This window comes from Chelonoidis abingdonii, chromosome 9, assembly GCF_003597395.2.
Source record: "Chelonoidis abingdonii isolate Lonesome George chromosome 9, CheloAbing_2.0, whole genome shotgun sequence".
NCBI classification, from domain to species: domain Eukaryota; kingdom Metazoa; phylum Chordata; order Testudines; family Testudinidae; genus Chelonoidis; species Chelonoidis abingdonii.
Window position 1 is genome coordinate 19,584,396 of NC_133777.1, and position 27,855 is coordinate 19,612,250.

Here is a 27,855-nt window from a genome sequence, read left to right on the forward strand (position 1 = left end):
TTTCAGTGAAACTGAAAGGTGACAAATTTTAAACGATATAAAGATATGTATTTTTACATAGCACATGATTAGCCTATGGAACTCACTGAGACCAGAAGCATAGCAAGAATTATGAAAGGACTGGACATTTATCTGGATAATAAGAATATCTAGAGATAAGGGATAAAAATTAACCGAGAGTTGTGAAGGGATGCTTCAGGGCATAAGCCAATTAATGGGAACCAGGAAGAAACATTCCTTATTGGCAAGTTATTCTATAACTGCCTACTACAGCATTTATTCTGCCTTCATCTGAAGCAACCTGTACTAGCCACAATTAGAGACAGGATCCTTTATTAGATGGGCCATTGGTCTGACCCATATTCGAAATGGAGCTATGCCAATTTACAGCAGCTGAGGATCTGGCACAGGGATTACAAGCCAGTTGGGGTCCTTTCTTACTTTTTTTTTAGGAAATTCACCAGCCTGTTGCTATTGACTATGGGCCTGACCCTAAGCCCACTGATGTCAGTGGCAAAGCTCCATTGATTTCAATGGACTTTGAATGAACCCGTAGTTCTTATTAATAATTTGGCAGACCAACTATTAGTGCATCATCCATCAAATGACAACCGCTAATTTATGTCAATGCTATACCCAATGATAAAATCCAATTAAACACATCTGAAAAAGAAGTTATGCTATTTTATATTGGCCTGTCAATGCTATTTCCTTTCCAGAATTGTTATGCACACTGATTATAATCATTCTTCCTCACTCTTCATCTTGTTGCAAACAATGGATGCACTTTACACCATATGTTTTCACCCCCTCCATTTATTTAAACAATCATTTTGTACCAGCAGCTGCAGATGATCATTTTATCAAAGTCATGGTTCTTAATTTAGATTTCATTTAGTAATGAAAAAACAAAAGAGAATAATGACTCCATTTTATGATTTTTCTATTTACCACTGTACTATCTCAATCAATTTCCCTCTTGGAAGTTGAATAGAATTATTTCCTTATTTCTTATAATTATTTACTTTTTAAAAAACATTTTTTTAAAATCTGTTGTGTGTTTGTGAGCAGAAGCAGTGCACTATGCTTGAAATACCATTACACAGGGATATTAAAGCTATTGGAGAGAATCTTGGCATATATGAAGAACAACTATGCAAGATGATGACTCTGTTGTCACAAATATTGTATCTGCACCATATATTATAAGCTTCTAATCCTGTAAACATCTGTGAGTATTCCTATTGACTTCAGCTGGACCTGCAAGTCTGCCATAATTCTGAAGATGAATCCCAAGGTGTCTGCAGTTGAGTTCCCAAACAGAAGCATCCAAAATTAAAAGGTCAATTTTTAAAATTTTGGTTTAAGTTTTGTCCCATTTTTTTTCCAATTCAAAATTTCATCAAAATGTCAAAAATTAAAAGATTGTAAAAAGTTTCTTTTAGTATGAAACTACTTCTTCTTCAGACATAACCCTAACATGGTAAGCAGAAAAATATAGCCCTTTGAAGCTGTCTACATGATATGTATTAGAGAGGGGTCTGAATCAAAACCAAAGACCTGACTTCACCTGATTTCACCTGAGCTTTGCAACTTGGATATATGTCCAATATAGAACATACATATATACTCCTTCAGGGAAGTTAAAATGTAGCACTGAATATAGTTTAAGTCAGATATTAGTACATTCCTTTATTTCTGAGCTCAGTCTTAGGATCTGTCTCTTTATTCCCTCGCCATCATCAAGTGCTCTAAAATTAGCCTTAAAAATGATGATGTTTAAGTGTATGGCTTTTATCTCATCAGCCGCCTGTTCTGTCCTCCTCAGGCCCTCTCCTGCATCAGGGTGACTTTTACAAAGCTCCTAGTGGTGGTGACCTGTTCAGTAAAGGTCCTATTTAAATACTAGAGTGTTACCAATCTGAATGCTGTAATGTAACACGTTGGCATTTGCCTATTGACACAGCAGCCAGACATTTCATTTTATCCTTAGTGAAGGTTTTCCTGCAAGATTCATTAGTCATTCATGTCATTTTGTTCAAGGTGGAGAAGCATCTAGAAATAGATAATTATCTTCAGCATGGTGCAATACAGCACCAACTATAATAACTAGAGCTCGACTCATACACCTTAACTTCCCAGGCAAGCAGATCCCTCTCTAAACCACAATAAAGGCAGGACAGTCTCCTTCAACTGCACCTCATGCTGTGTGGAGGGGAGAAGAGAAAATGCCAAGTAGGAGATGCATGCTACATAGATCCTAAACATGGAACTGGCTGAAGGAACATTACATTATCCATGAAATCACATACCAGTGGATAATTTCTTGCTCATTTATACACAGAAGACAAGAGAGTTGAGAAATGCTAATTGGCTGCTAAGCAGCCAGACCTCGCTAGTTATTTTTGTACTAGAAACTATGTTAACCTGGAGAATTTCTCTTCACCAAATGTCCTTTGTTCATGGCAGCACATATTTCATTGGCTAAAATATGTGCTGCAGTAAATGTTGTGACCATCTAAGGCAATGCACGTATATTGCTAAGCCATTTCAAGCCTCCAGTATAAGTGAATTTTATTATTGCTCCACTAACCCTTTGCTGAGCTTGTTAGAGCGCAACCTCCCAAGGAAAGTAACATGATATCATTTCATTTAGAAATCTCTGGGTTAGGTTCTCATCTGCTGTAAATCTGTATCCCTCCACTGACTTCAGTGGAACCAGAGCTACTCTGATTTACACCAACTGGGGATTTGGTCCTCTATTTTTATTCACACTCCCAATACGAGTACAAAAAGCAGTGAGATAAAAGCTTCTAAAATACATCTCTGACAATATCTCCCATGAGGCTTTATTTGATTGTTTGAGTCTAAGTAGGCTGTAGTGAAGCAGTTGGTCAGCTTCCTGAGAAAAGACTATTCTCATCAAGTGCCCAGTCAGAAAACACTTAAGCCAACAATGAACATGGAGACACTGTCAGGGACTCTAACCCAGACGGCAAAGTTCGTTGTCTGACCGCAAGAGAGACAGGCAACACCAGCAAGGTCCGATCAAAAGCTCTTTATTGACAAGTGCACGCATCAATAGAGAGCAGCTTGTCTCCCGAGAGAACCAGCCTGCTCTTTACCTCTTAGTATAAGCCTATATAGACAGTTCCGTCGCGTCATAAATTATTCACTTGAGCAACCCACCCCCTTTATTTCACAACTAGAAACTAGACACCTTTAGTATACTTGCATGCCTAAAGTTAGAAATGTAGGGGAGTTAAAAACAAACAAAGAACAAAACCAGGGAGTGTAAACCAGGAGGCTGGGAAGCTAGAGTTCTTATCAATTCTTCAAAGGGGCTGCTTCTAACACAGCACATCTGGTACTGTGCCAGGAATGCAGCTTCTCTCTTATCTTACTTTTTCCCAGCGCTTCGTGAGACATGCTGCTTCTTAGTTCTTTTCCACTCAGGGATTACCCACAAACCTTTGTTAGCCTGACTTTGGTCAGGTTGGCATACCTGGTTTTGTCTGCTATATCTTTATTCAGGCCTAACAACACCAATCTACATCTGGGCTTTCCCAGGAATGTGGCTTGGCTGATAAGGAACTCAGTCATGCATGGATATGTGACTTGTCAGATGACTCCAAAACTCCATCTTGGAGCTGAACTTTGCATAGATGAGAGGAGGGGGTCTCCGCCCACAAGAGAAAGTCTATTTAAGCCCGTGTGAGACCCCCTCCATTTTGTCTTCAGCTGGCAGAAGAGAGAGCCTCTCCACCCCCAAAGAGACCTCTGGCTCAGCAAGACAGGGTGCTGGGGTCCCAGGCTGGCAGGGAAAGCAGGGGCAGAAGTAGTCTTGGCACATCAGTTGGCAGTTCCCAAGGGGGTTTTGGTGATCCAATCCATCACAACATCATCAACGGATAGGTTTTTGATATAATAACTGATCTATAATTAAGCTAGGCTAATATCTTTCCATCAGATCCACAGGTACACTAGGGCAGGGATTCTCAGACTGGGGCTCAGGACACCTCAGGGGGTCATGAGGTTATTACGTGGGGGGTCACGAGCTGTCAGCCTCCACCCCAAACCCTGCTTCACCGCCAGCATTTATAATAGTGTTAAATATTTTTTAAAAGTATTTTTAATTTATAATGGGGGCGGGGTCATACTGAGAGGCTTGTGTGACAAGGATCACCAGTACAAAAGTTTGAGAACCACTGCACTAGGGGATGTGTTCATATTGGGAGAACAGGGCATGGATGGGGAAGAGCTAGCAGCATGGAATAGCTGGGAGGCAGTGATGGTGGTGCTGAATGGCAAGCAGGAAGTCTGTAGCTCTCATCTCCCTAAAATCATTGTGATGTTTTGATGCTTGATGGATTGGCTGAGGAAGAGGGCGGTGGTTCATGCGCTTCAGGGAAGGAATGAGAATGGAGATGGAAGCAGAGCTCCTGGTGGGAGTTAGATTAGGCCTGGGTAGGTAATGCAGGGAGGCAGATACCATGGCAGTACAGGACATGGAGCATAAGTGATGTCTTCAGTGTCCTATGGATTCAAGAATATGTGTAATTATAACCCTACATATGGAACTAACTGTTGGTTAAACCCTGACAATCTGATGGGATACCCTATGGAACTCCTATTTCCTATCCAACAAGCAAAGATGAATTTCACTTGAGATTTGTTGCCTTGCTTGTGTGCACAGGGCCAGCTTTAGGCCAATTCCACCAATTCCCCCGAATCGGGCCCCGCGCCTAAGAGGGCTCCGCGCCCAGTGAGAATCTCTTCCCTGGCTAGAGGCACCTTTTTAATTTTTACTCACCTGGCAGCGCTCCGAGTCTTTGGTTGTGGGTCCTTCGCTTGCTCTGGGTCTTCGGCAGCACTTTGGTGGTGAGTACTTCAGTGCTGCCGAAGATCTGGAGCGAGTGAAGGATCTGCTGCCAAAGACCCGGAGTGCCACCCGGTGACTACAAGCTCCATGTGTTTTAAAAAAAATTATTTTTTTGTAATAGTCATCCCTGCCGGGGCCCCGTCGAAACTGTTCGAATTGGGCTTTGCACTTCCTAAAGCCGGCCCTATGGGTGCAGAGACCATGAGGCAATGGTGAAATTCCTGGAACAACACTTGATAACCCTTAACAAAAAACCAATGCAGACAAATGCTCCAACCCCGTTATTGCACTGGGAACTGTCCATTTTTGCAACCTTTGGTGAAGTAGGATGGGACTGAGCATCAGGTTTCTGGGGATGGGTTTTATGTTAGAAGCTTTATATATTGAAATGGAAAAGCCTCTTTTAATTTGCTTTGTCTCCAGTGACCATAGCCAAGTCAACGCTCTATGATTAAATGTGTTTGCTGCTGATTCTCTCAGGAGCCAGTGGTTTTGAAAGCTCAGGATCAAATTCTAAAAGTATCAAAGACAGCTTTTTAAAAATAGAACTACAAAATGTATCTAATTATATTTAAATATCTGTGTAAATGATAGTCCCTGGTATTTAATTATCTAATTAAACTGAGTTATAAAATGGAGAGACCTTTCTAACTCCAGTGATGCAATAGTGGTAAAATCGATGTATCTGGCAAAAGTAATTCTTTTAGAAAATAGTGGCCTGTTATAGTTTTGGAATTAAAGGAAGAAAAATTAATCTAAAGTGTTTAAATATATATACTCTCTGCAGTAAAAATTTTACCTGCAATGAGATTTTCATTTTGTTTGTTACTTAATAGATACCTAGCAGTGCATTTCATGACTTTTTTTCTTTTGATTACTATTTGTGGTTTATGGACTTTGAAATTACAATAAAATAGAATTTATAAAGTTGTTCTAACTCCCTAGGTTCCTCTCAGAGAACTGGGGATGCTATTCTGTAATTAAGTGAAAACAAAACGAAACAAACATCTGCTGAAAATGACTGGTTTAGACCACAGTTGTAAAAGCATAGTTGGGATTTTCAAAATCACTCAGCAATTACCTTACTCTTTGTCCCTTGAAATAAATGGGAATTTTACAATGGACTTCGAAAAGATATTATAGAGTTAGGCTTATGGTGAGTGCTTTTGAAAATCCTACTTGTAAATTGTGGAATCCCAAAGGTTAAAATTCAGTCCATGGTTGCCGTTCTCTTCAATGGTTCTTGGAGAATGGAATGATCTGAGCACAGGATTTGGGGACAGGAATTTCTGGGTCCTCAATCTCATCCCAACACTTACTTCCTCTGTGACCTTGAGCAAAAAACACTTAAACCTGCACTTTAAAACTTTAGTGCCTGAAGTTAGGCACCTAAATCATGATTTAAACACCTCAGAATGTGGTCTGATTTTTTTTTTTTTTTTTTAGAGCTACTCAGGACCCACAACTCTTATTGACTTCAGTTGGAGCTACAAGGCTGAAAATCAGGCCAATTATTTAGATGCCTAACTTTAGGCATCATGGCACAGATCCACAAAGGTACTTAGGCACCTAAGTCACAATTTTAGGTTCCACTGTGACCCACAAAATTCTCTCAGCTGCTGTCTAACCCTGTAGGTCCCTAAACACACCCAGTGCCTAAATTTTGCAATTAAAGTTCCCTGGCACCTACTTTTCTGCTGCCTCACTCTATGCATCTGAACACCTGTCTTCTGCCTAAGCCCCAGTGATCCACAAAGTGGGGGAAGATAGGGATTCATCAACCTCATTAGCATGCAGGGCTCAATTTGGTAGGTGCACTCAGAAGCCACGTACTGGATCAGGACCCATTCAAAATCTAGCTGGAGGAGGAGGTGCCACCGTATAACCTTTAGCACCCTACTTAGAACACTTGCCTGGGTTGTGGGAGACCCCAATTCAGCAAGGGAGAGAAAGAATTTGAACAGGGGTCTCCCACTCCTGTCAGGTAAGTGCTCTAACCACTGAGCTCTGGGATATTCTGAGGTGGGGCTCCCTCAGTCTCTCCTGTTGAAGTTATTCCACTTTGTGTAAATAATTAGTCATTGGAGCAGGGAGATTGGAGACTGGGTTCTCCACCACCCAAGTGTGTGCCCTAACCACTAAGCTATAGAGTTATTCTCAGTCTTATTCTCTCTGACCTAATGACTCTTTAATTATTTATCCAAACTTAGGCGAGACTAAACAGGAGAGGAGGACACTATGTATCACAATATCCCATAGCTTAGTGGTTAAAGTACTCCCCTAAGCAGTGGGAGACCTCTGTTCAAGTCCTTTTTCACCCTCTGGCAGAGGGAGAAGTTGAACCCAGGTCTCCCACATCCTAGGGAAGTGCACTAAGTACTGGGCTAAAAGTTATAAGGTGGGAAGCGGCACTACCACTGTGCTGATGGTTTATAGCATAGTCAGCATCTGAGCCAGCCCCACTTATGTTCCAGTTCATTTATTTTCTTTGTTCTTAAGTGGAGGCAGTAATATATAGTAAATGTGAGACTTCATTGCCTTGGCTGGCATTGCAGGACACAAAACAGCAACATCACAGAACAGCAGTGGGAAGGAAAGTCATGACTAAAGGAAAAAGTAACAGGAAAAAAATAGCCAGTCTGCTTGTGGCAAGATCAGTTTGTTTTCACTGTTGTATGAATTCAAAAAAGGATCCAATATTCCAATACCAGAAAGTCTTTTAGCATCTTGGTTATTATAAGGAATGCAATCACACTTACTAAACTCTGTTCCACTCCCTCACACTTCCACACTCTGGGCTCCACCACCATATACTCTTTGGCTTGTTTTGATCATTCCATTAATTGAAAATCTAAAGCAGCAGCAGAACTAATTAGAGACTGGAGTTCTCATCCAAGCCGGAGAAGGCTTAGTGGACTGAGCACTAAATATGGCATAGCTAGTTTCTCAGCTATCACATGTTCAAAGTCTGGCTGAAGCAATTCAGCCCTTCACTATGTTCAGGCCATATAGTTGACTATACAAATCTTTCAAAAGAGACCAAGTCCTGGCAAGAGAATGCAGCTACTGAAATGCCTTAACTATCTACAGATCACTAGTCTCAGGACATCTACAAGTCTTTTACTTCAGGAAACAACTGAAAGTAATAAACTCATCCATAAATGAGAGTACCTACCTTTTATTTTTATGGGTTCATTTATAAAGCATGTATGGCATGAGCAGCTGTAAAATGCTTACCCCTGGACCCACTGAAGTTAATGGAAGTTGCATCATTAGCCTGAGGGAAAGCAGGGTTTGGATTATAAAAATAAAACCCACCACAATTTACATGAGCTATCCATAATGAGTGGCAGTAAAGAACCTCTGCTGATTTGGCTTAGGGAAACATTGGCAATATTCCTCTCATTTTTCAGAAATAAAATAGAAGATTTTTAAAAATCAGAAGAAATAAACCAAACAAACAGACGCATGTTGTAGCATGTCTACTAATCTTAGTCACAGCAGTTCACTGGTCTTGGGCAGTTAGGGACTGTGAAGGGAAGCAATTTCCAATGCTGGAGGCCCTTGCTGGAGAGAAGTCACTGCAGCAAGCCTCAGAGTGTCACCTCATAAAGCAATAGCAAGAGTATTCTAGATGCTCTTATCTGCTGTAGGGGGAAACAGAGCAAGGGGCAGCCTGCAAGACAGCCAGATTCCAGATCATTCAGGCCTTTAAAAGTTATCAGTCGTCATCCACATTTTGAATTGCATCTCAAAGTCAACGTAGAACAGCACAGGTGGTAGGTGCTCAGAGAAGCTGTCCTACTTCAACAGGTGGACAGCTGCTGTGTGCTTCTGGGTATTAAGCAGAGTGTATTCAAATTATGGATAACACTGGGAAAGCACTGTAGATGGTGCCAATTTTCGCAAAGTTCCCCTTTCAACAGTCTGACTGTCAAATCCTCCATGTTAATCTGCTGACTTTGACCCTGTCAGGAGAAAAGGAGCGTTGAGAACAGCTATGAGCATGAGAACTGGGGAAATGAAAAAGGCAGGCTGGAAATGAGGAAAAAATAGACCAAGAGAAGAGAGAGAATATAGTAAAGTAGGACAGAGAGACAGCTACTATTGTACTCTTTCACTAGGATAATTTATTTCAATCCCTTTGCACTGTTTGATATAAAAAATTTCAAGGGAAATACAGGTGTCTCTAACAATGCTTTTGCCTGACTCTATCTATGTAGAAACTGATAGCCAAGTATTTACTTGATTACCTAGAAGCAGGTGTAACAAAACCAATCTTGTTCTTGTTTATTTTAGCAGTATCACTCCAGTCAGTATTACAAAGAGTCTGTCAACAAACTATTATTTCTGAAAGGTTGTAAATTATGGCTGTACATTTGCTCTGGACTGAAATTCACTAATACAGTGCAATTTCCAGACCCGGATAAAAAATGTTTGCATGATTTGTTGTAAATAATAGGAGGCCAACCCCACTTTACTCACACAAGTGAGTCAAAGAGGAGAGTAAGGGAGTATTGACGCCAATGGGAGTACTCGCATGAGTAAGAGTTAAAGGATCAGGCTCTATATTTGTCCTTTAAAATGGATGCATAGGTAGGAAGAGAAAAGGGCCAGATTCTCAGGTGGTATAAATCAATGTAATCACTAATTTAAATCAGCGGAGGATCTGGCCCTATATGAGCAGTGCTAAATTCTTCCCTTGGATATTCATGTCCAGATCCCACTAACTTCAGTGAGACTTGAATAGAATTTAGTTGTTGTTTTTTCACACCATGCTCACTCTCACATAGGATATGAGCTCTGTTGTGAAAACATACTCTGCCAGAAGCATTGCTCCAATGTTTCTTTTGTAAGCAATAGATCCTCTTTGTAAATTCTGTAAAACATGTTGGATAAAAAATTTTACTTCCTTTGCAACTACAGAATTCATTTCCCACTGGTATTTTGCAAACATTCAGCTAAAATGGGCACTCTTCAACTTTTTTTAAAGTGTCAAATGGATAAAAAAAAACCTTAAACTCCTATTTTGATTAGTTTTGCTTAGCATTTTCCCAGAAGAGTTGGTACTTACATAAACCTGAGCTCTGATTCTCTTCTGACTAAGACTTCCCGAAGCCTCTGGATCTTTGCCATCTCCAATTCGATCTCCTCAGGCATCATTGTTGTTTCAGCCATTGAGATAATGTCAAGTTGATCTGTGTGTATAAAGGAAGACAGGAAATGAATGAGGCTGGTCAAACTGACTTAGCCGGACCTTTAAAGAATGCAACTTAATCACAGAGGTGCCAGGTCATGGCGTAATTAATGTGGGTAGCAGGGAACATAGTAGCTGGATGGTAGTTGGACTGGTCCTTTCTTGCTTTGCTGGGTACTTTCAATGATTTTTCATCATTTAAAAATAAAAGGATTCCTATAAGTCTCTAATACGATTTGACATGTGTTTCAGTAAATCAGAATATATTACAAACTCATAAGAAAGCTTAACCTACAGTAACTCAGTATACAGTCAGAGCTGCTGTGCCTTATTTTACATCACTACAGACTTTTAAAATATAGCAATATAACTGCTACAAAACTTACCAGCTACAAGAATTCACTATTACGAACAATCCTGCATTAGAAGAGATATGGACAAAAAGAACTAATAAGAATTTTCTATCTATCTAATTCCTATGATTCTTTCTGGCACGCCATTGATTTAAATTGGACAAGCAGTTAAAAGGACAGCCCAGAGAAAAGGGCCCATCAGAGAAGAGGCTAAAGAGTGTGTATAAGAGGCAAAGGGTCTAATCCTATGAAGCACAAAATGCTTCTTGTGAAATGCTAGTAATCATGATTTCCATTGAAATCAGATGGAGTGGAGAATACACAGTACTTTGTAGGAAGTGTTCAGCTGGTGGCAAGATCAGGCAGGCCCCTTTTATTATTATTTTTGTGTAATTGACACGTTCTCTCTTCCCTATTGGTAGAAGTAGGTACTATCAATCTACAGAGAGTTGCTTTGGGAAGCGGGAGTCCACCTCCAGAAAACCTTATACTGATGTTTTATCACATTTATTTATCTTGGCTAAGATTTTCAAACGTGACTAATGATATTGGGGTACTTCGGATTTTGGGAAGCAACATAAAGAGGTTTGGTTTTCAGGCAGTGCTGAGTGTTTGCCCTCTGAAAAATCAGGCCCCTTTAGTCTCAGGTTAAATAACAAAAACTGAGACACCCAAACTCACTAGCTACATTTGAACATCCATGTGTACAGGACACAAAAAAACAAAAAATGAAATTGTAGCATTAGCGGCATTTCTGAATTAGGAGAATGCAGCTCTACCAATTACAAAGAAACAAATTATGAAAGTACCACCATAAAGACCAGACCCAGGCAGCTGAACATAACTTCTTACAAAGAAGACCTGGAATATGAATAAAGCTACAGTCCCCTCTGTGGCGTTATCCATCTTCAAGCACTATCGGTCTTCTTATGTTTTCCTTTTTACTCTACTCACCTGCTCTTAAGGTCTCATATTACAGTGATCATCTAGTGGTTAGGGCACTGGCATGGGACATGGGTTCAAATCCCTGCTCTGCCATGGCCTTCTTGTGAGACCTTGGGCAAATCACTTAGCCTCTCCGGGCCCCATTCATTAAATTGGGGGAAAATACTTTACTATCTTACAGGGCTGTTGTGAGAAGAACATTGAGAAGATTGTGAAGTGCTTTGAGATCTAATGATGGAAAATGCTGTATAAGAAATAGCCATTATTATTATTAACACAGAGGAAGACATCCAGATGTGTTTTTCCTCAAAATACCTGCAATCAACATGGCTTCTGTATTAGCTAACTCACCAATACCTATTCTTGGAAAGTCAAGGAGAATTGGGAAAATACCAGAGGACTGAAAAAAAGCAAATATAGAATCAATCTTCAAAAAAGGAAAGAAGAGTTACCCTGGCAACTACAGACTGGCAATTTCAGTTCCTAGTAAAACAATGGAGCAAATAAGAAAAGAAATGTAAAATCACTCAATGGCTAGAAGATAACAGAACCATAAGCAAAAGTAGCACAGCTTTATAAAGACCAAACGTTGATAGCTTTTAGAATAAAAACTACAAAACTGATAGATGAAGGAATGTTATATAGTATATTTGGAAATTAAAAATCTTATTATCAGCATTAATCCAAACTGACTTGATTCTGTCTCATGGACTGGAAACAATCTAAAGGGCCTAAATAAGGTGGAAATTATAGTTGATGATGATGTATTTCATTTAGGAGAGGTTTCTAGCTGGTATCAGTGTTAGTTCCCATCTTACTGAATATTATTATTAGTGACTAATGGAGTAAGCAGCACATTAATGAAAAGTATATATACTATTAAACGGAGGCCTTACAAATAACAGAAATAATATGCAGGAATTTTGAGAGGTGAGAAATATAGACATGAGGCAACAAAATGGGATTCATCATAGAAAACAGTTATCCATCTGGGTGAAAATAATCTGATACGCAGATATTCAAAGTGAAGGAGAAACACTTAGACACATCCTTCCTTGTGCTACACACTGCAAAGGGCAGCAAAACAGGTCAAAAAATATGCTTGAAGGAACCATTCCTCTATAACACGCTTCCCCTGGACACCACAGAAGCCCCTCTGATGAAGGTCCCTGGTGTGGAGCTTTGCAGTTCTAATGGGTGGAAGGCTAAAGGAAAGGGAGCAGACTATGAGCACAACTTGCTCCCTCTGCAAAATGAAGATTTTTTTTCAGTTAGAACATTGTCAGAATTTCTTCCAGAGGCAGGGCATGATCTAGATGTCCTAATAGGAGCTGGAAACAGCCTATTTCTATGATTTATATTATTCTCTCCATTGTGAAACTTGTGGCCAGATTTTCCAAAAAGCTCTTCTGAAAATCCAGTCACTTATTTTGGTGCCTAAACGAGAGCTGAAATCCAACTCTTCTGGAAATTATGGTCTTAGTCCCTAATACAAAGCCCTTCCAGTCCTGGCCTGTCTGGGATCAAGGGACCACTCTAGTTCTGAACTTCAATCCAATACATGTATCACTTTGTACTACCACAAGACCAATGGGCAGAGTTACATATTATATCCAGTGGAAGGTTTCAGAGGGGTAGTCGTGTTAGTCTGTATCAGTAAAAACAAGGAGTCCTTGTGGCACTTTAGGCCACGTCTAGACTACGCGCCGTATCGGCGCGTTAAAATCGATTGCTCGGGGATCGATATATCCCGTCTAATCTAGACGGGATATATCGATCCCTGAGCGCGCATATATCGATTCCGGAACTCCACCAACCCCAACGGAGTTCCAGAATCGACATGGCCGAGCCGCGGACATCGATCCCGCGCGTTAGGATGGGTGAGTAAATCATTTTAGATATTTCGACTTCAGCTACGTTATTCACGTAGCTGAAATTGCGTATCTAAAATCGATTTTACCCCGTAGTGTAGCCAGCCCTTAGAGACTAACAAATTATTTGGGCATAAGCTTTCATGGGCTATAACCACTCATCAGATGTATGGAGTGGAAAATACCAGTAAGCATGATAAAGATACAGCACATGAAAAGATGGGAGTTTCCTTACCAAACAGGGGGTCAGTGCTAACAAGGCCAATTCAGTTAGGGTATGTGCCCATTCCCAACAACTGACAAGAAGGGGTGAATATCAACATAGGGAAATTACTTTTTGTAGTGCTAACGAGGCAATTCAATCATGGTGGATGTGGCCCATTCACATCTACCAATGTAATATATGCCATCATGTGCTCAGCAATGCCATGTTACATTGGCCAAACCGGACAGTCTCTATGCAAAAGAATAAATGGACACAAATCAGCATCAAGAACTGTAACATTCAAAAACCAGTAGGAGAACACTTCGGTCTCCCGGGACACTCATAACAGACTTAAAAGTCACCATTCTTCAACAAAAAAACTTCAAAGCAGACTTAATTGAGAAACTGCAGAAACTGGAATTAGTTTGCAAACTTGACACAATCAAATTAGACCTGAATAAAGACTGGGAGTGGCTGGGTTACTACAAAAAATACTTTGTTGATACTAAACCTTCTTGTCTGTGAGAATGGACCACATCCACCATGATTGAAATGGCCTCGTTCGCACTGCAAACAGTAATTTTCCCTCTGTTGATATTCACCCCTTCTTGTCAACTGTTGAGAATGGCCACATCCATCCTAACTGAAATTGGCCTCATTAGCACTGACCCCCCACTTGGTAAGGCAACTCTCATCTTTTCATGTGCTGGTATATTTATACCTGCTTACTGTATTTTCCACTCCATGCATCTGATGAAGTGGGTGATAGCCTACAAAAGCTTATGCCAAATAAATTTGTCAGTCTCTAAGGTGCCACAAGGACTCCTCATTGTTTATCCATAGAAAATGGATTGCATTCTAATTATTAAAAAAAATATGGAAAGTGTGGTAAAGGATCGTTACTGTATTTTAAAAACCTTTAAGCTGCCAACATGTTCATGGCACTAGCTGGGTTATTTTGCTTTTGAGTCACCCAACAAATTAATAATTTTGCTTTTATTAACAAGAATCCTTTAAACTGGCAAACTTACTCAGAACTGCTCAGGCCCCAAATTTGCTCTTTGTAAAATTGCATTTCATTGCGAGATCAAAGAATCAGTAATCATCATTTTACTTTTTGTAGCATTCCATTGCTACAGAGTTATTTTAACTGGCTGGATCAAAATAGAAAAAAGATAAAATGAGGGGAGGCAGCCTCCAGCTGCTATGATAGTCCAGGCAGGACATTAAACGGTGGGGGGAGAGGAGCCCAGCATCCCACTGCTATGACAGTCCAGGCAGTACAGAATCTTTTCTTTAGACATGAAAGGGGTGGGGCTGATGGAGCTCAGCCCCCAGTTGCTATGATGAGGATGGTTACCACCCGTTCTGTACCATCTGCTGGGAATAACCGGGAGTCATTCCTATTTTTACCCAGGCGCCCCCAGCCGACCTCACCTGAGGCCAGCCAGAAGCACTCACAGGATAATGACAAGGATGGCTACGAGTCCTTCTGCACTGTACCGTCTGCCATCGGGGAAGGGAGGGGAGAGGATGCTGCTGTTCGTGCTGCAGCACCCCGTCTAACAGCAGCATGCAGTAGACATAGGGTGACATTGAAAAAAGTCAAGAAACGATTTTTTTCCCTTTTCTTTCGGGGGGGGGGCGGGTAAATTGACGAGATATACCCTGAACCACCCCGGACAATGTGTTTGACCCTACAGGCATTGGGAGCTCAGCCAAGAATGCAAATACTTTTCGGAGACTGCGGGGACTGTGGATAGTCCTCAGTCCCCCTCCCTTCCTCCATGAGCGTCCATTTGATCTTTTGGCTTTCTGTTACGTTTGTCACTCAGCACTGTGCTGTGGACTCTGTATCATAGCCTGGAGATTTTTCAAATGCTTGGCATTTCATCTTCTGTAACGGAGCTCTGATAGAACAGATTTGTCTCCCTTTACAACAATCAGATCCAGTATCTCCCATACGGTTCATGCTGGAGCTCTTTTTGGATTTGGACTGCATCGCCACCCGTGCTGATCAGAGATCCACGCTGGGCAAACAGGAAATGCAATTCAAAAGTTTGCGGGGCTTTTCCTGTCTACCTGGCCAGTGCATCCGAGTTCAGATTGCTTTCCAGAGCGGTCACAGTGGTGCACTGTGGCGGATACCACCCGGAGGCCAATACCGTCGATTTGCGGCCACACTAACCCTAATCCGACATGGCAATACCAATTTCAGCGTTACTCCTCTCATCGGGGAAGAGTACAGAAACTGGTTTTAAGAGCCCTTTATATTGATATAAAGGGCCTCATTGTGTGGACGGATGCAGGGTTAAATCGGTTTAACGCTACTAAAACTGGTTTAAACGTGTAGTGTAGACCAGGCCAAAGTCTTTCAACATGCAAAGAAAACTTTGGAAAAAGCCTGAAGTAACAGAATGAGAAATGGAAGAATGTATAAATCAAATTATAGGCATATTCAGGCACATTTGTAAGAAAAACAGTGATAAAATGGGGAATAATTTCAGTATGTTACACTGTCATAGCATTGTCCATCAGAGAAGCCCACTGTGTTCTACAGACATGAATTGATTTAGTCTCCTACAGCCCCATTATGAGGGAACTGTTATCCACATTTTCACAGGAAACTGAGGCATAGAGAAACGGATGTGTCCAAGGTCACACAGGAGCAAGGTCACAAGGTCTGCGCAAGAACCTAATATTCTGGCACCTGCTCTTATGCCACAAGCACAAAACTGTTGCTATTATTACTATATAATAGTACTAGAAGCCTGAACTGCAAACAGAGCTCCATTGTGCTAGGAGCTGAATAAACACATAATGAGACAATCCCTGTCCCAAACAACTTCCAGCACAGACTTGAAAGACAAAGGTTGAAAGGGGAAAAAGAGACACACAGAAGTGAAGTGACCTGCCTACGACCATGCAGCAGGTCAGTGGTAGAGCCTAAAAGGTCCAGTGCCATACCTAGTGAGACCACACTCTCTCTCTAAGAGCATCATTCTTCCTCTTCATCCTTCACATTTCTCTTGCTTGGCATTATGCTGCTGATAAAAGTGCCAGACAGATAGCTTTGGAGACAATATCCTACCTTTATCAACAGATCCGAGACTGCCACACTACCCTACCACTTTGTTTCACCTCTGACTTGGAGGATCCACCAGTTTCAGTTTAGTCTCCACACTCATTCAATAAACACACTCTCTGAGACTCTCAAAAGAGTGGACCAACTCATGCCAATTGTAACAGTGCTCCTCTAATGTTGACATTTCTCCACTATGTAAGGGATCAAGAAGACCAACTTGTTTCACTCAGACTACCTAGTTTTTGCCCCTCGGACGGCAATGATTTTAGGTTGCTACTGACCTGGACTGAATTTAAACTGGCCAATATGAGGTGTAAGGGTTCATATCCTATTCCAACCTCTGAGCCATTCTATAATAAAAAGATAATTCTAGTTAAAATTTCATAAGTGTCTGGAGTTTCCATTTCAATACAAATCAACACTTTTGCAAGTTCCCTCAGTTATTCAGAAAAACACTTAACACAACCCTTACTACTAAAGTTTCCTAAATGCTAATGGAACATATGGTTTCAAGTATATTCTGAAGACTGATTCATATACTAAAGGTAGGACTTTCAAGAGCAGTTATATTGGTGAGTCAGAGCAGAAGCAAGCAGGAGGTACAGGTTAAATGCAGATGAGAAGAGAACCAGATGGTGCAGCTTAAAAAATCAACATGTTTGGTGGAAACCAAAATAGCTACATTATGCAGGAAAATTAATTGGTATTGTACAAAATAATACTCTGGATAACAAACACATGTAAAGAGGATCAGGTTATTCATTTAATTGCTCACTAACTTGCCACCTGGAAACATGAACCAAATATAGCTATCTAGCCAGATATTGTACCTTGTTCTGTTCTGTGAATACGGATTCAGTTTTCTCCTGCTATGGTATTTTTAGGAATTAACATATGGGGTGGCAAAATGGCATGGCTAATAATTAGCTTATGTTGGCAAGAAAGACACCCAAATACTGACTCCCAATCCAGGCTGCAGCAGAAATTTGTCACTGAGAGCACTAAAGATGATGTAATTTGGCGCATCAGTACAGCTTTATTTATTCAATGTATTATGCTAGAATAACCAAAGAAATCCGAATACTAGCTAAACACACTACAAATAGCTGCATTATGTTTTGTTTCTAGTGTCTCTGGGGTGCGCGGTGTTAATGTGATCTTAAATGGGGCTGCAAGGTTTTTCCAAGGAGTAGCATCAGTCAAGGGCGGCTCTATGTTTTTTGCCACCCCAAGCACAGCAGTCAGGCGGCCTTTGGCGGCATGCCTGCAGGTGGTCCACTGGTCACACGGATTCAGCGGCGTTTCTGCGGGTGATCTGCCAGTCCCGCGCCTTCGGCATACCTGCCGCCGAATTGCCACTGAAGCCACGGGACCGGCGGACCTCCTGCAGGAGTGCTACCGAACACTGTCGGACTGCCGCCCTCACAGCGACTGGCATGCCGCCCACTGTGGCTTGCAGCTCCAAGCACAAGCTTGCTGCACTGGTGCCTGGAGCCGCCCCTGGCATCAGTACACATAGGGCTTGACCAAAAGCCCATTGAAGTCATTGACTTTGAAGTCAATGGACTTTGGATCAGACCCAAGTTCCCCAGCATAAGCTAGTGGCCTATTCCACCTTCCTTGTTCATGATTATCTCTGGAAAATGTTGCAAAGAAATGTGTATTTACAAAAATGATTATTATAATCTTTACCTGTAAACACCTGTATTGGATAATGGTTAACAGTTATGTTACCTGCTACCAGTTATTATTATGTTTTTTGTACTACAGTAGCACCTAGAGTCCAAATCAAGCCCAGGGCCCCATTGTGCTAGGCACATACAAACACATCCTATCAGACCATTCCTGCCTTGAAAAAATCTATAGTTCATTTCAAGTCATTAGTTTAGGGAAGATTTGCAACTATTTCAGCCTCCGTTCTTGCCCCAGGGCATCCTCTCCCTTCCTGGTTATTGATTGTCACCAAAACCTCTCCCTTTACACTAATGACAGAACAGCATCTGTCTCTGCTGTTAAAGTTTAAATTACCAAAATAGAATATGTTTCTCTAACTTACCCTCTGGAACAAGGCTGGAAGTTGCATCCAACCTGATGCACTGCATGTTTACTAACTGCACTGCAGTCATTATTCAGTGTGGCCACATGTACTTCATGGTCATCATTAGGGAGAGCGCTCAAAGTCTTCTGTTCCAGAAAGACAGCCTCTTCACATCAACTGCTGGAGAGTCTCTATCAATTGTAGTGCTATGATAAGGCATTCAGGGTGGTATCAGGGCTCAGTAGGCCACCTGAGTTATAGCCAGGTTATAGGCTAGCTACTTAGAAGTGCATCAGAGCTCTATAGGTCATCCATTTGATTACACATACATGACTAGTTCTACCATTCTACCCAGAAGAGTGCAGCAAAGGAAACACATAATAGCCTGTAAAGCTGCTAGTGCAATACATGAGTAGTTAGTAGTGGAGCAACGTGCTAATGTTGCACTGCTATTATATGCACTTAAGTTCCCAAAGCCACTTGGCTTCCAAAGCTTTGGTATGCCAAATACTGGGGAGAATATAAGGTTATTCAGCCTCCAGCATGAAAGGAAGAATTTTTCTGGCTAAGTGCTAAAAAATCTCTTCTTTCTCCCACTTGGGATGAGCAGCACAACTATTCATTCTGGAATCACTGGCCTGGGCTGCAACTGAAGTTGTACCACAAAGGGTGAAGCTAGGGAGAGCCAAAAGAACACTCCCAGAGCCCACACAAACAGAGCAAGGCATCACGTACTCTTTGAAAATGCTCTCTCAAGTCCTTGGTCCTGCTGCAGAAACCACTTACTGTTTGAAAAGGCACTGGTGTTCAAGAGTGACCCTTTCATCTATGTATTACATCCAGCATCTCAGAGTTGAAGTGATTAGAAATCCTACAATCTCTACACCTGCACAGAGAAATACAGACATTCCTGAGATGATCACAAAGAATTATCACATATTTAAGCTTACTTTTGACTATCAGTAAGTAAGAAATTAAGTTTGATAAATTGTCTAGTGGTATTTAGAATCATTTGAAATAGTGCTGTTATAGCTCTCGGATGCAGAGTAAATATCACTATGTTGCAGCTGAAGGGAATAAAAACTTCTCTCTCCTAGTGTGTGTCAATATAATAGCTGCAGTTACACAGTGTTAGTGTAAACTACTTCTTATGTAATCAAAGTGGAAATTAGGGAATCTGGGACATATTAACAATGTAATTAACAACTGAGAAAGGCATATGCACTTTGAATAGACAAATTGAACAAATATTTACTTTATACTAAACACAGCAAGCTTAGAACACAGTGTTTTGATATTTTGTTGAACTAAATGCTAATTCTTCATTTGGAGAAAAAAGTGTGCAAATAATATGACTAGTTCTTCTGCCCTATTCAGCTTCTTTCTCTCATTCAACATTGGATCTGCCTCTCTATCTTGCTTGGCATCAACATTCAATATCAGCTAATAAGGTGTCACTTTGCATATTTAATACAAAATACATACTCCTACTTGTTTTTTAATAATAGCACAGCAGAGCCCACTTATGCTCTGCACAGCTGAGGGTCCATTATAATTTATTTTTATATATTTATTTCAATTTTTTTAAGTGTTCTGATAGACCAACATTTAACAAGCACATGTACATAACTTTAAAGAATTAAATCAAAAGCGGAGTTTCATTAGAAGTGTGATCAAAAGGCTTCACTGACAAAAACCATTAGAAACTTGCCACACAGGTCCACACTTGCCACACATTGCCTCCTCCCAAGCTATAAATGCTTGCTTGTCAGATACAGTTAGAAGCAACCATGTTCAAACAGAATTGTCTGTTTGTTGAATAGGATAGAACAGCACAGTTATAACACTATGTTGTGTAATTTATACTCCAAACATAAAACTGGCATAGTTAGGCTTCTGCACAAGCCCTTAGATTTCCACTTTAAAATGGTGCCTAGCTTACAAGCCACAACATGACCCAATTTTAAAATGAGATCAGCAGAGACTATAAAGATTACCCATGTCTCCAGTTGCTTGCATGCTTTTCCAAAAATCAGTGCCTTCTTTGCTCCATATTTAACTATCTCTCATATAAAGAGATTATTTTTGAGTTGCTTATATTATAGTTTCTCTTCCTTATCTTCAATCGTTGCCCTTTTATTTTTACCATTGCAAAAGGGCTGTTGGCAGCACTCCGTTTCCTTCTGTTCCTGGATTCTATATGCAGTATCCTCAGTGAGATCTCTCCTGAAATACCAAGGCCAGATTCAAAGCATAAAATATTAACTCATTCCACTCATTTTGATTTCTCTTATCTGCTACTTGGAATATCTTTTCTATCTGGTTGTGACCAGAATTGTGCATAACAGGTCACACTCCATTCAGGCTGATATAAGAAGGTGTATCTCCTTGCCTACTGTCCAAAATGAGATTCTTTTACTGCCTTGTATCTGGTATACATTAGGTATACAGACCATTGCCATATCCTAGGTGACAAATAAGACTAGTATAAAAATTTAAACTGAAGTGGACCCGACTTTTGCCTTTCTAAGATTCAAACACTTCTACTTGGAGAGATATAGTCCTCAATTCAGCAAAATTGATTGCCAATTAGGGATGAGTTTTTACCATGTGCTTAAGTGTTTTGCTGAGTCAGGGCCTTAATGGTTAAATAATTTCTCCAGCTTTATATATTTTGGACAATATCCTGCTATTGTCCCCTAGGTAAAGATCAATGTCAAGATATGTTCATAAAAGTAAGGTACATTAAACATCTTGTTTGACTTTTTATTGTCTCTCAAAAAATCTGTCATATTCTTTCCTTTGTCTTGTTTATTCCCCTAAGAAAATTCAGAGATGTAATTAATCCTGGCTCAATATTTTGTCCATTTTTAACAGTTCTAATTTCCTAAGTGTATAATTATGCAGCCTCTCAGCATTATACTCTTTCCACTTGAAAAAATATATTCCTAGTCTGAGAACCTTCAGCATTTCCTCATTAACTGTGGAAAAAAGTCGTCATTCCAGCTTGTATTGACATCCTTAACAATGAGCTAATCTCTCACTAACTGTTCCCTCAGTCTTGTCCACCGGTCAAGGCCCTGTGTATTTGGTAGCAAGTTAGACACGTAAATTTGGTGGCAGGACCCTTGTTCTTGTGGAACTCTAAAGTGACACACTGGACATTTTAGATTAAATTAAATATGTACATGAATACAATCATGCCAACAGCCATTCTTTACTTTATTATTACATTCCATTCATTTTACACTACCCCCAAATGTTCAGTATTCCTCTGATTTTTGTAGTGATAATACTTAACAAACATTGTAGAAGTTGTCTGCTGGGTGAAGCTGGAGGTTTTGGTAATTGTGTAGGGGATAGTTGTGGCTTGAGCATCCAAGAAGTCTTGGGAGGTGGTTTTGGACTATGTGATAACATTAGTTGGACATTTCTGCTAAAACGATCATTTGTAAAACAGTTAGCAATGTTGACGTAAAAGCAGAGTTGAGGCAATATAAGTTACAAGCACAGTAAATTTACATTCTGATGAAATGTAAGAAAATAATTACACTGCTAACAATATTTTTCATCATTAATAAAAAAGTTAATAATTAAAATGTTACCATTAGTCTTCAGAGCTAGCACCAGACTCAGGCAGATTTCACTGAATCATGCTCTTTTGAGTCACATTTAGGAAGTTTTATTTACAATAACAAGGGTTAGGGTTATAATTTTTTTAATGAAAGTTTAACATCTGGAGCACTTTTCTGCAGAACAAGGTGGATTCTGAGACAAAATCCAGAGCTGATAAATAGATGAGGCCCTGCCTATGATTAAAGTCAACAATGATGAAAAACAGTTTCGTCCCAGATGTCCTCTTCTGTGCAGGAAATGGAAGAAGTTCAGGTCTTGAAGAACCCCCAGATGTCTTACCTAAAGGCTTCTTAGAAGGGGGACAGACTTTACACAAGGTTTTGGGGCCAGATCTTCATCTGGGATAAAATGGGCAAGGCTCCACTGAAGTGTATACTAGCTGAGTATCCAGTCCTTACATGTAGCCATCTGCATAGCCAGACATATTGCAATGTAGTGATTCCAAGATTCTCTCTCATCTGCAGAGAATCAAAGTATTCATCCTGTCAAGTGAAACCATCTAGCGGATGGAAAGACAATCCACCCACTTCAAAATAACGTGTCGTCTTTCTTTACATTTTACTCCATCTGGATCTGAGAGTATTTTCCTATACAAGTAGCTGATTCCGTACTACAGGGCAATATGGTACCTAATTATCTATAATGAGACTCAGTTGTAAGACTTATTTGATTTGGTGCTATTTTGTAGTACTCTAGTTATAATTTATATGTAATTTTGCTGTCGTTAAGATCTTTAATTTTTTTTATAATGCTACCTATTTATATTGTGCCTTTGATCTGAGTCTCTCAGTACCCTTGACATCCCCCCAAATGACAATGCAGTTTTTATTGAGAGATAATATTTCCTCAGCAAGTTAATCACACAGCAATACAGAAGCTAACACATAGATTCATAGACTCTAGGACTGGAAGGGACCTCGAGAGGTCATCGAGTCCAGTCCCCTGCCTTCATGGCAGGACCAAATACTGTCTAGACCATCCCTGATAGACATTTATCTAACCTACTCTTAAATATCTCCAGAGATGGAGATTCACAACCTCCCTAGGCAATTTATTCTCATGTCACCACCCTGACAGTTAGGAACTTTGTCCTAAATGCAAACCTGATCCCCCTTGCTGGCAGTTTAAAACATTGCTCTTGTTTATCATTAGAGCTACAGGTGAACAAGTTTTCTCCTCTCCTGATGACACCTCTTTTAGATACCTGAAAACCGCTATCATTGTCCCTGTCAGTCTCTCTTTTCAAACTAAAAATAACCAGTTCCTTCAGCCTCCTTCATAGTCATTTCTCAGACCTTTAATCATTCTTTTGCTCTTCTTCTGACTCTCCAATTTCTCCACATCTTTCTGGAAATGCGGTGCCCAGAACTGGACACAACCATACTCCAGTTAGGCTAAGCACGCGCAAGAGTAGAGCGGAAGAATGACTTCTCGTGTCTTGTTTACAACACGCCTGTTAATGCATCCCAGAATCACGTTGCTTTTGCAACAGATCAACTGTGACTCCTATGAGGCTTGTGGTCATCTATAACCCCTAGATCTTTTTCTGGCCAATAACTCCTCAATGACAAGCTCTTCCCATTCGTATGTGTGAAACTGAATGTTCTCCTAAAGTGGAGCACTTTGCATTTGTCTTTATTGGAACTTCATCCGGTTTACCTCAGATCATTTTTTCCAATTTCTCCAGATCATTTTGAATTTTGACCCTGTCTCCAAAGCAGTTGCAATCCCTCCCAGTTTGGTATCGCGCACTTAATAAGCGTACTGTTCTATGCCAAACATCTAAGTCCGTGATGCAGATATTGAACAGAGCCGGTCCCAAAAACAGACCCCTGCGGACTCCCCACTTGTTATCATCCTTCCAGCCGATGGGAGCCCCCATTATAACTACTCGCTGAGAGGTATCCATGCCATTATGCACCCACCTTATAGTAGCCCACATTATCGATAAGATATCATTGTGAGACTGTAACAAATGCCTTACTAAAGTCTAGGTATACCACATCCACTGCTTCTCCCTTATCCACAAGGCTCGTTATCCTATCAAAGAAAGCTATCAGATTGGTTTGACATGATTTGTTCTTTACAAATCCATGCTGGCTATTCCCTATCACCTTACCACCTTCCAAGTGTTTGTACAGTTTGGGGCCCCCATTGCAACAAATGCTTAATGAGCCACAATCACCAATCTTGAATTTAACGTTCAAAATATAGGAGAAATTCTGTGACTAAGTCCTTTTGTAATCAGCCAGCTAACAACCTCACACCTCTTTGTAAATTACCTTACTCCTCAAGTCAAAAATTCACATATTTTTTGTATGGTTGAAAATCTGCAGACATCACAGGGATTCACACAGAAATGTGTCCATTAATGAGAATTACCTTGCAGCAGCTCAGAGGTTTGTTGGTTTGTTTGAAAAACCTTAGGATAAGGACACTTTTTTGACATTCCAATAATAGGGCTCAATCTTGTGCCTTTGAAGTCAACTGCAAGACTCCATCTGAGACATTACATGGCTGATACTGTTATTTCCTGATGCAAACCACTCTCTTAATGGAAACTATTAATTGTTGCTAGGGTTAGTAATTGTCAGATGCTCTAACAGCAGGACTTTTCACAGGTTTAGACGGTGACCTTTAGATGAGGTGTGAAAGCAACTTTATGGAAGCCACCTTATATGCCAATCTGAAACCAAGCAGCCTAATTTGTCCTATTATATCCACCATAGTGGATCAGCATTTTTCTTCCTTTCTTTTGGAAAAGATGCACCAACTTATTTTTCATGTCACTGAGTCTCCTGTTCATCATTATTTGCAGGAAAAGCTGCCTTTACTGTCTTAATAGTGTTAGCATTTAAAAGCAAAGTGAGAATGCTTCCTGTATTTTGTTTCTCCATAGTGTATCTGACCAAAAACATTTTTTTTAATATAAGGTATATAGTCTGAACAAATCTTTACCTTACACCACATCTTGCATACACCCCATCTTCCCCAGCATTGTTTTGACTTTTAAATGATTGGGGATAGATAGCTTGAATATGACGAACTGCTTTTGGTTTCAGAGATCCCAAGAGTTGAGTTCATTTGCTTGTGACTAAGAAGCTGCTGATAGTATTGTGTAGTCTAAATCATCCTGCAGTGGATTTCATCAGTTTTGATAGACAGCTGCAGGTTGGGTTTGTGAACTTTATTTCCTTGTAATTGTTTGTGACTGAGGACTAGACTCTGACTTCAGGGACCAGCACTGGGAGCAGCCCTAGGAGGCACTGTTACACTGATGTTCCCTGCTTGCTCCTAGGGATGGGAGGTTAATAGGCCAGTATTCAGAGTGGTAGCCATGTTAGCCTGTATCAGCAAAAAGAACAGGAGTACTTGTGGCACCTTAGAGACTAACAAATTTATTTAAGCATAAGCTTTCGTGGGCTAAACCCCACTTCATTAGATGCACGCAGTGTCCACTGCATGCATCCTATGTACTCCCCGTTCTTTTTGCTGTATAAGCCAGTAATAAATTACAATCTCGATCCTTCTACCCCATGCTGGCTCAGTGACCCTGACTGGCAAGTAAGGAATGGAGCCATGGTTCTTCTCATTCGCTACTACTCCCCATCTACCTGCTCTAGAGAAGCAGTTGGCAGGTCAGATGCCCTGCTTACTCTTATGCAGTCAGTGTCTCCCAGACCCATCGTTTAAATAGCCCTCACCAGGATATAAGAGGGTTTCTTATTTCCTTGGACAAGCATATAGTCCATGTCATAATCTCCTCGCAGAGAGGACTTCCTCACCACTGCACCTACCACAGGAACATGTCCCATTTCAAAATGTTGCTCACATAAATATTTTCTAATATAGTGATGTGGTAACACAGTTTTTAGTATGAGGTTAATGAGCCATTGGACATCATCTTCTCTAAAGAAATACCATTTTTTAAAGTCAGATTTATCCTGAGGGAACTGTTGCAAGGCAAACAGCTTTCTCACTTGACATCCCAGTCTGGATCTCAGTAAATCTCCATTTTAAAAGCCTGGGTCCCAATACCTTCTCCATGATGCACAGGTAGAACTTGCATCTGAAAATGGGAATTATACATCAAAGGCAGAAAATGGCCTTATGCCTCTAAAATAGTGCCATGTCCTTGGTGTATGTGGTGGCTGTAAGTACATCTCCAGCAGTCCTTTTACTAGTGTCATTGGCTTTACAATTATTATAACTGCTATATTATTGCCCTGATCACATGTACATTTTTTGCAATTTATTTATTTTGTCTTTTTCGCAGCTCAGTATATTTTCATCTGACAGATGCCTTACTGCTCAAGATGAATTTTCACTCCTGATTTAGGGGGTCTTCTTTCTTGAACTTACATAAACACTTATTTTACAATACAGCACAGATTTTTATTACATGGAAATTGAAGAGTCCAACTGTTTACAACATTCTGTTCAGAATGTGAAAGGTTTTTTTAGTGCCTGTCACTTGGATCTTATCAGCTAGGTATTCTATGCCAGTATATCAAAGTTACTGTCTATGATGGATTTGAAGCAGCTCTGTAATAAGAACATAAGAAAAGGCATACTGAGTCAGACCAAAGGTCTATTTAGCCCAGTATCTTGTCTTCCAACAGTGGCCAATGCCAGGTGCCTCAGAGGGAATGAGCAGAACAGGTCGTTATCAAGTGATCCATAATAATTTATGAATACTGTTGTCAAGGTATTATTCCCACTTTGAACTTTAGCGTCCAGAAAGTGGGGACCTGCATGTACCCCTCTAAACTTAATTCCTAGCTTAGATCTGATAGCACTGCCACCAACCAGAAATTCCAGTGTCTGGTACAATCCCTGTCTCCCCAAAATCTTCCCTGAGGGACCCAGGACCCAAACCCCTTGGGTCTTAAAACAAAGGAAAATAAACCATTCCCTTCTTCCCCTCCCAGACTTTCCCTGGAGGTACACTGATCCAAACTCCTTGGATCCTAAAACAGAGAGAATACCTTCCCCCCTTTCTCTCCCCTCCCACGACTTTCCCTGAAAGATACACTGATCCACTTCTTGGATCCTAAAACAGAGAGGAATTACCTTCCCCCCTTCTCTCCCCCACCCTCCCTGGTGACTCCAGACCCAATCACCTTGAGTTTTACACAAGGAAAAATAATCAGTTCTAAAAAAAAGAAGCTTTTATTAAGAAGAAAAAATAAAAATTATCTCTGTAAATCAAGATGGAATGTTTACAGGGTCTAAGCTTATACATAGACTAGAGGAACTCCATCCCCACTAGCCTAGTTACAAGTTACAGCAAACAAAGTAAAATATCTTCCAGCAAAATACACATTTGCAAATTAGAAAACAAACATAAAACTAAGTCGCCTTTCTAGCCAGTACTTCTATTCTGACATGAGAGACTGTTTGAAAGAATGGAGAACAGATCTGTGTTGCCATCTGGTCCTCTAGTCCAAGAGAGAACAAAGAACAAAAAAAACAGCACAAAACAAAGACTTCCCTCACCAAGATGTGAAGATTCTTGTCCCCATTGTCTTTTGGTCAGTGGGCAGCCCGGTTTCACTGAGTTGTTACCCTTTACAGGTAAGAGACATTAACCCTTAACTATCTGTTTATGACAACTGTGCATTGACCTGGTTATTGGGATAT

At 40.5% G+C, this 27,855-nt stretch overlaps 1 protein-coding gene across 2 annotated transcripts in view; it reads right to left on the reverse strand.

Moving 5' to 3' along the window:
• Positions 1-27,855, reverse strand: part of LOC116832593 (bMERB domain-containing protein 1) — a 105,881-nt gene that overhangs the window by 36,525 nt on the left and 41,501 nt on the right. For both annotated transcript variants that reach the window (XM_075069263.1, XM_032793418.2), the window contains exon 2: positions 9,957-10,080. In XM_075069263.1, coding sequence (XP_074925364.1) covers positions 9,957-10,080 — 124 coding nt within the window. The remainder of the gene's footprint in view (positions 1-9,956; positions 10,081-27,855) is intronic.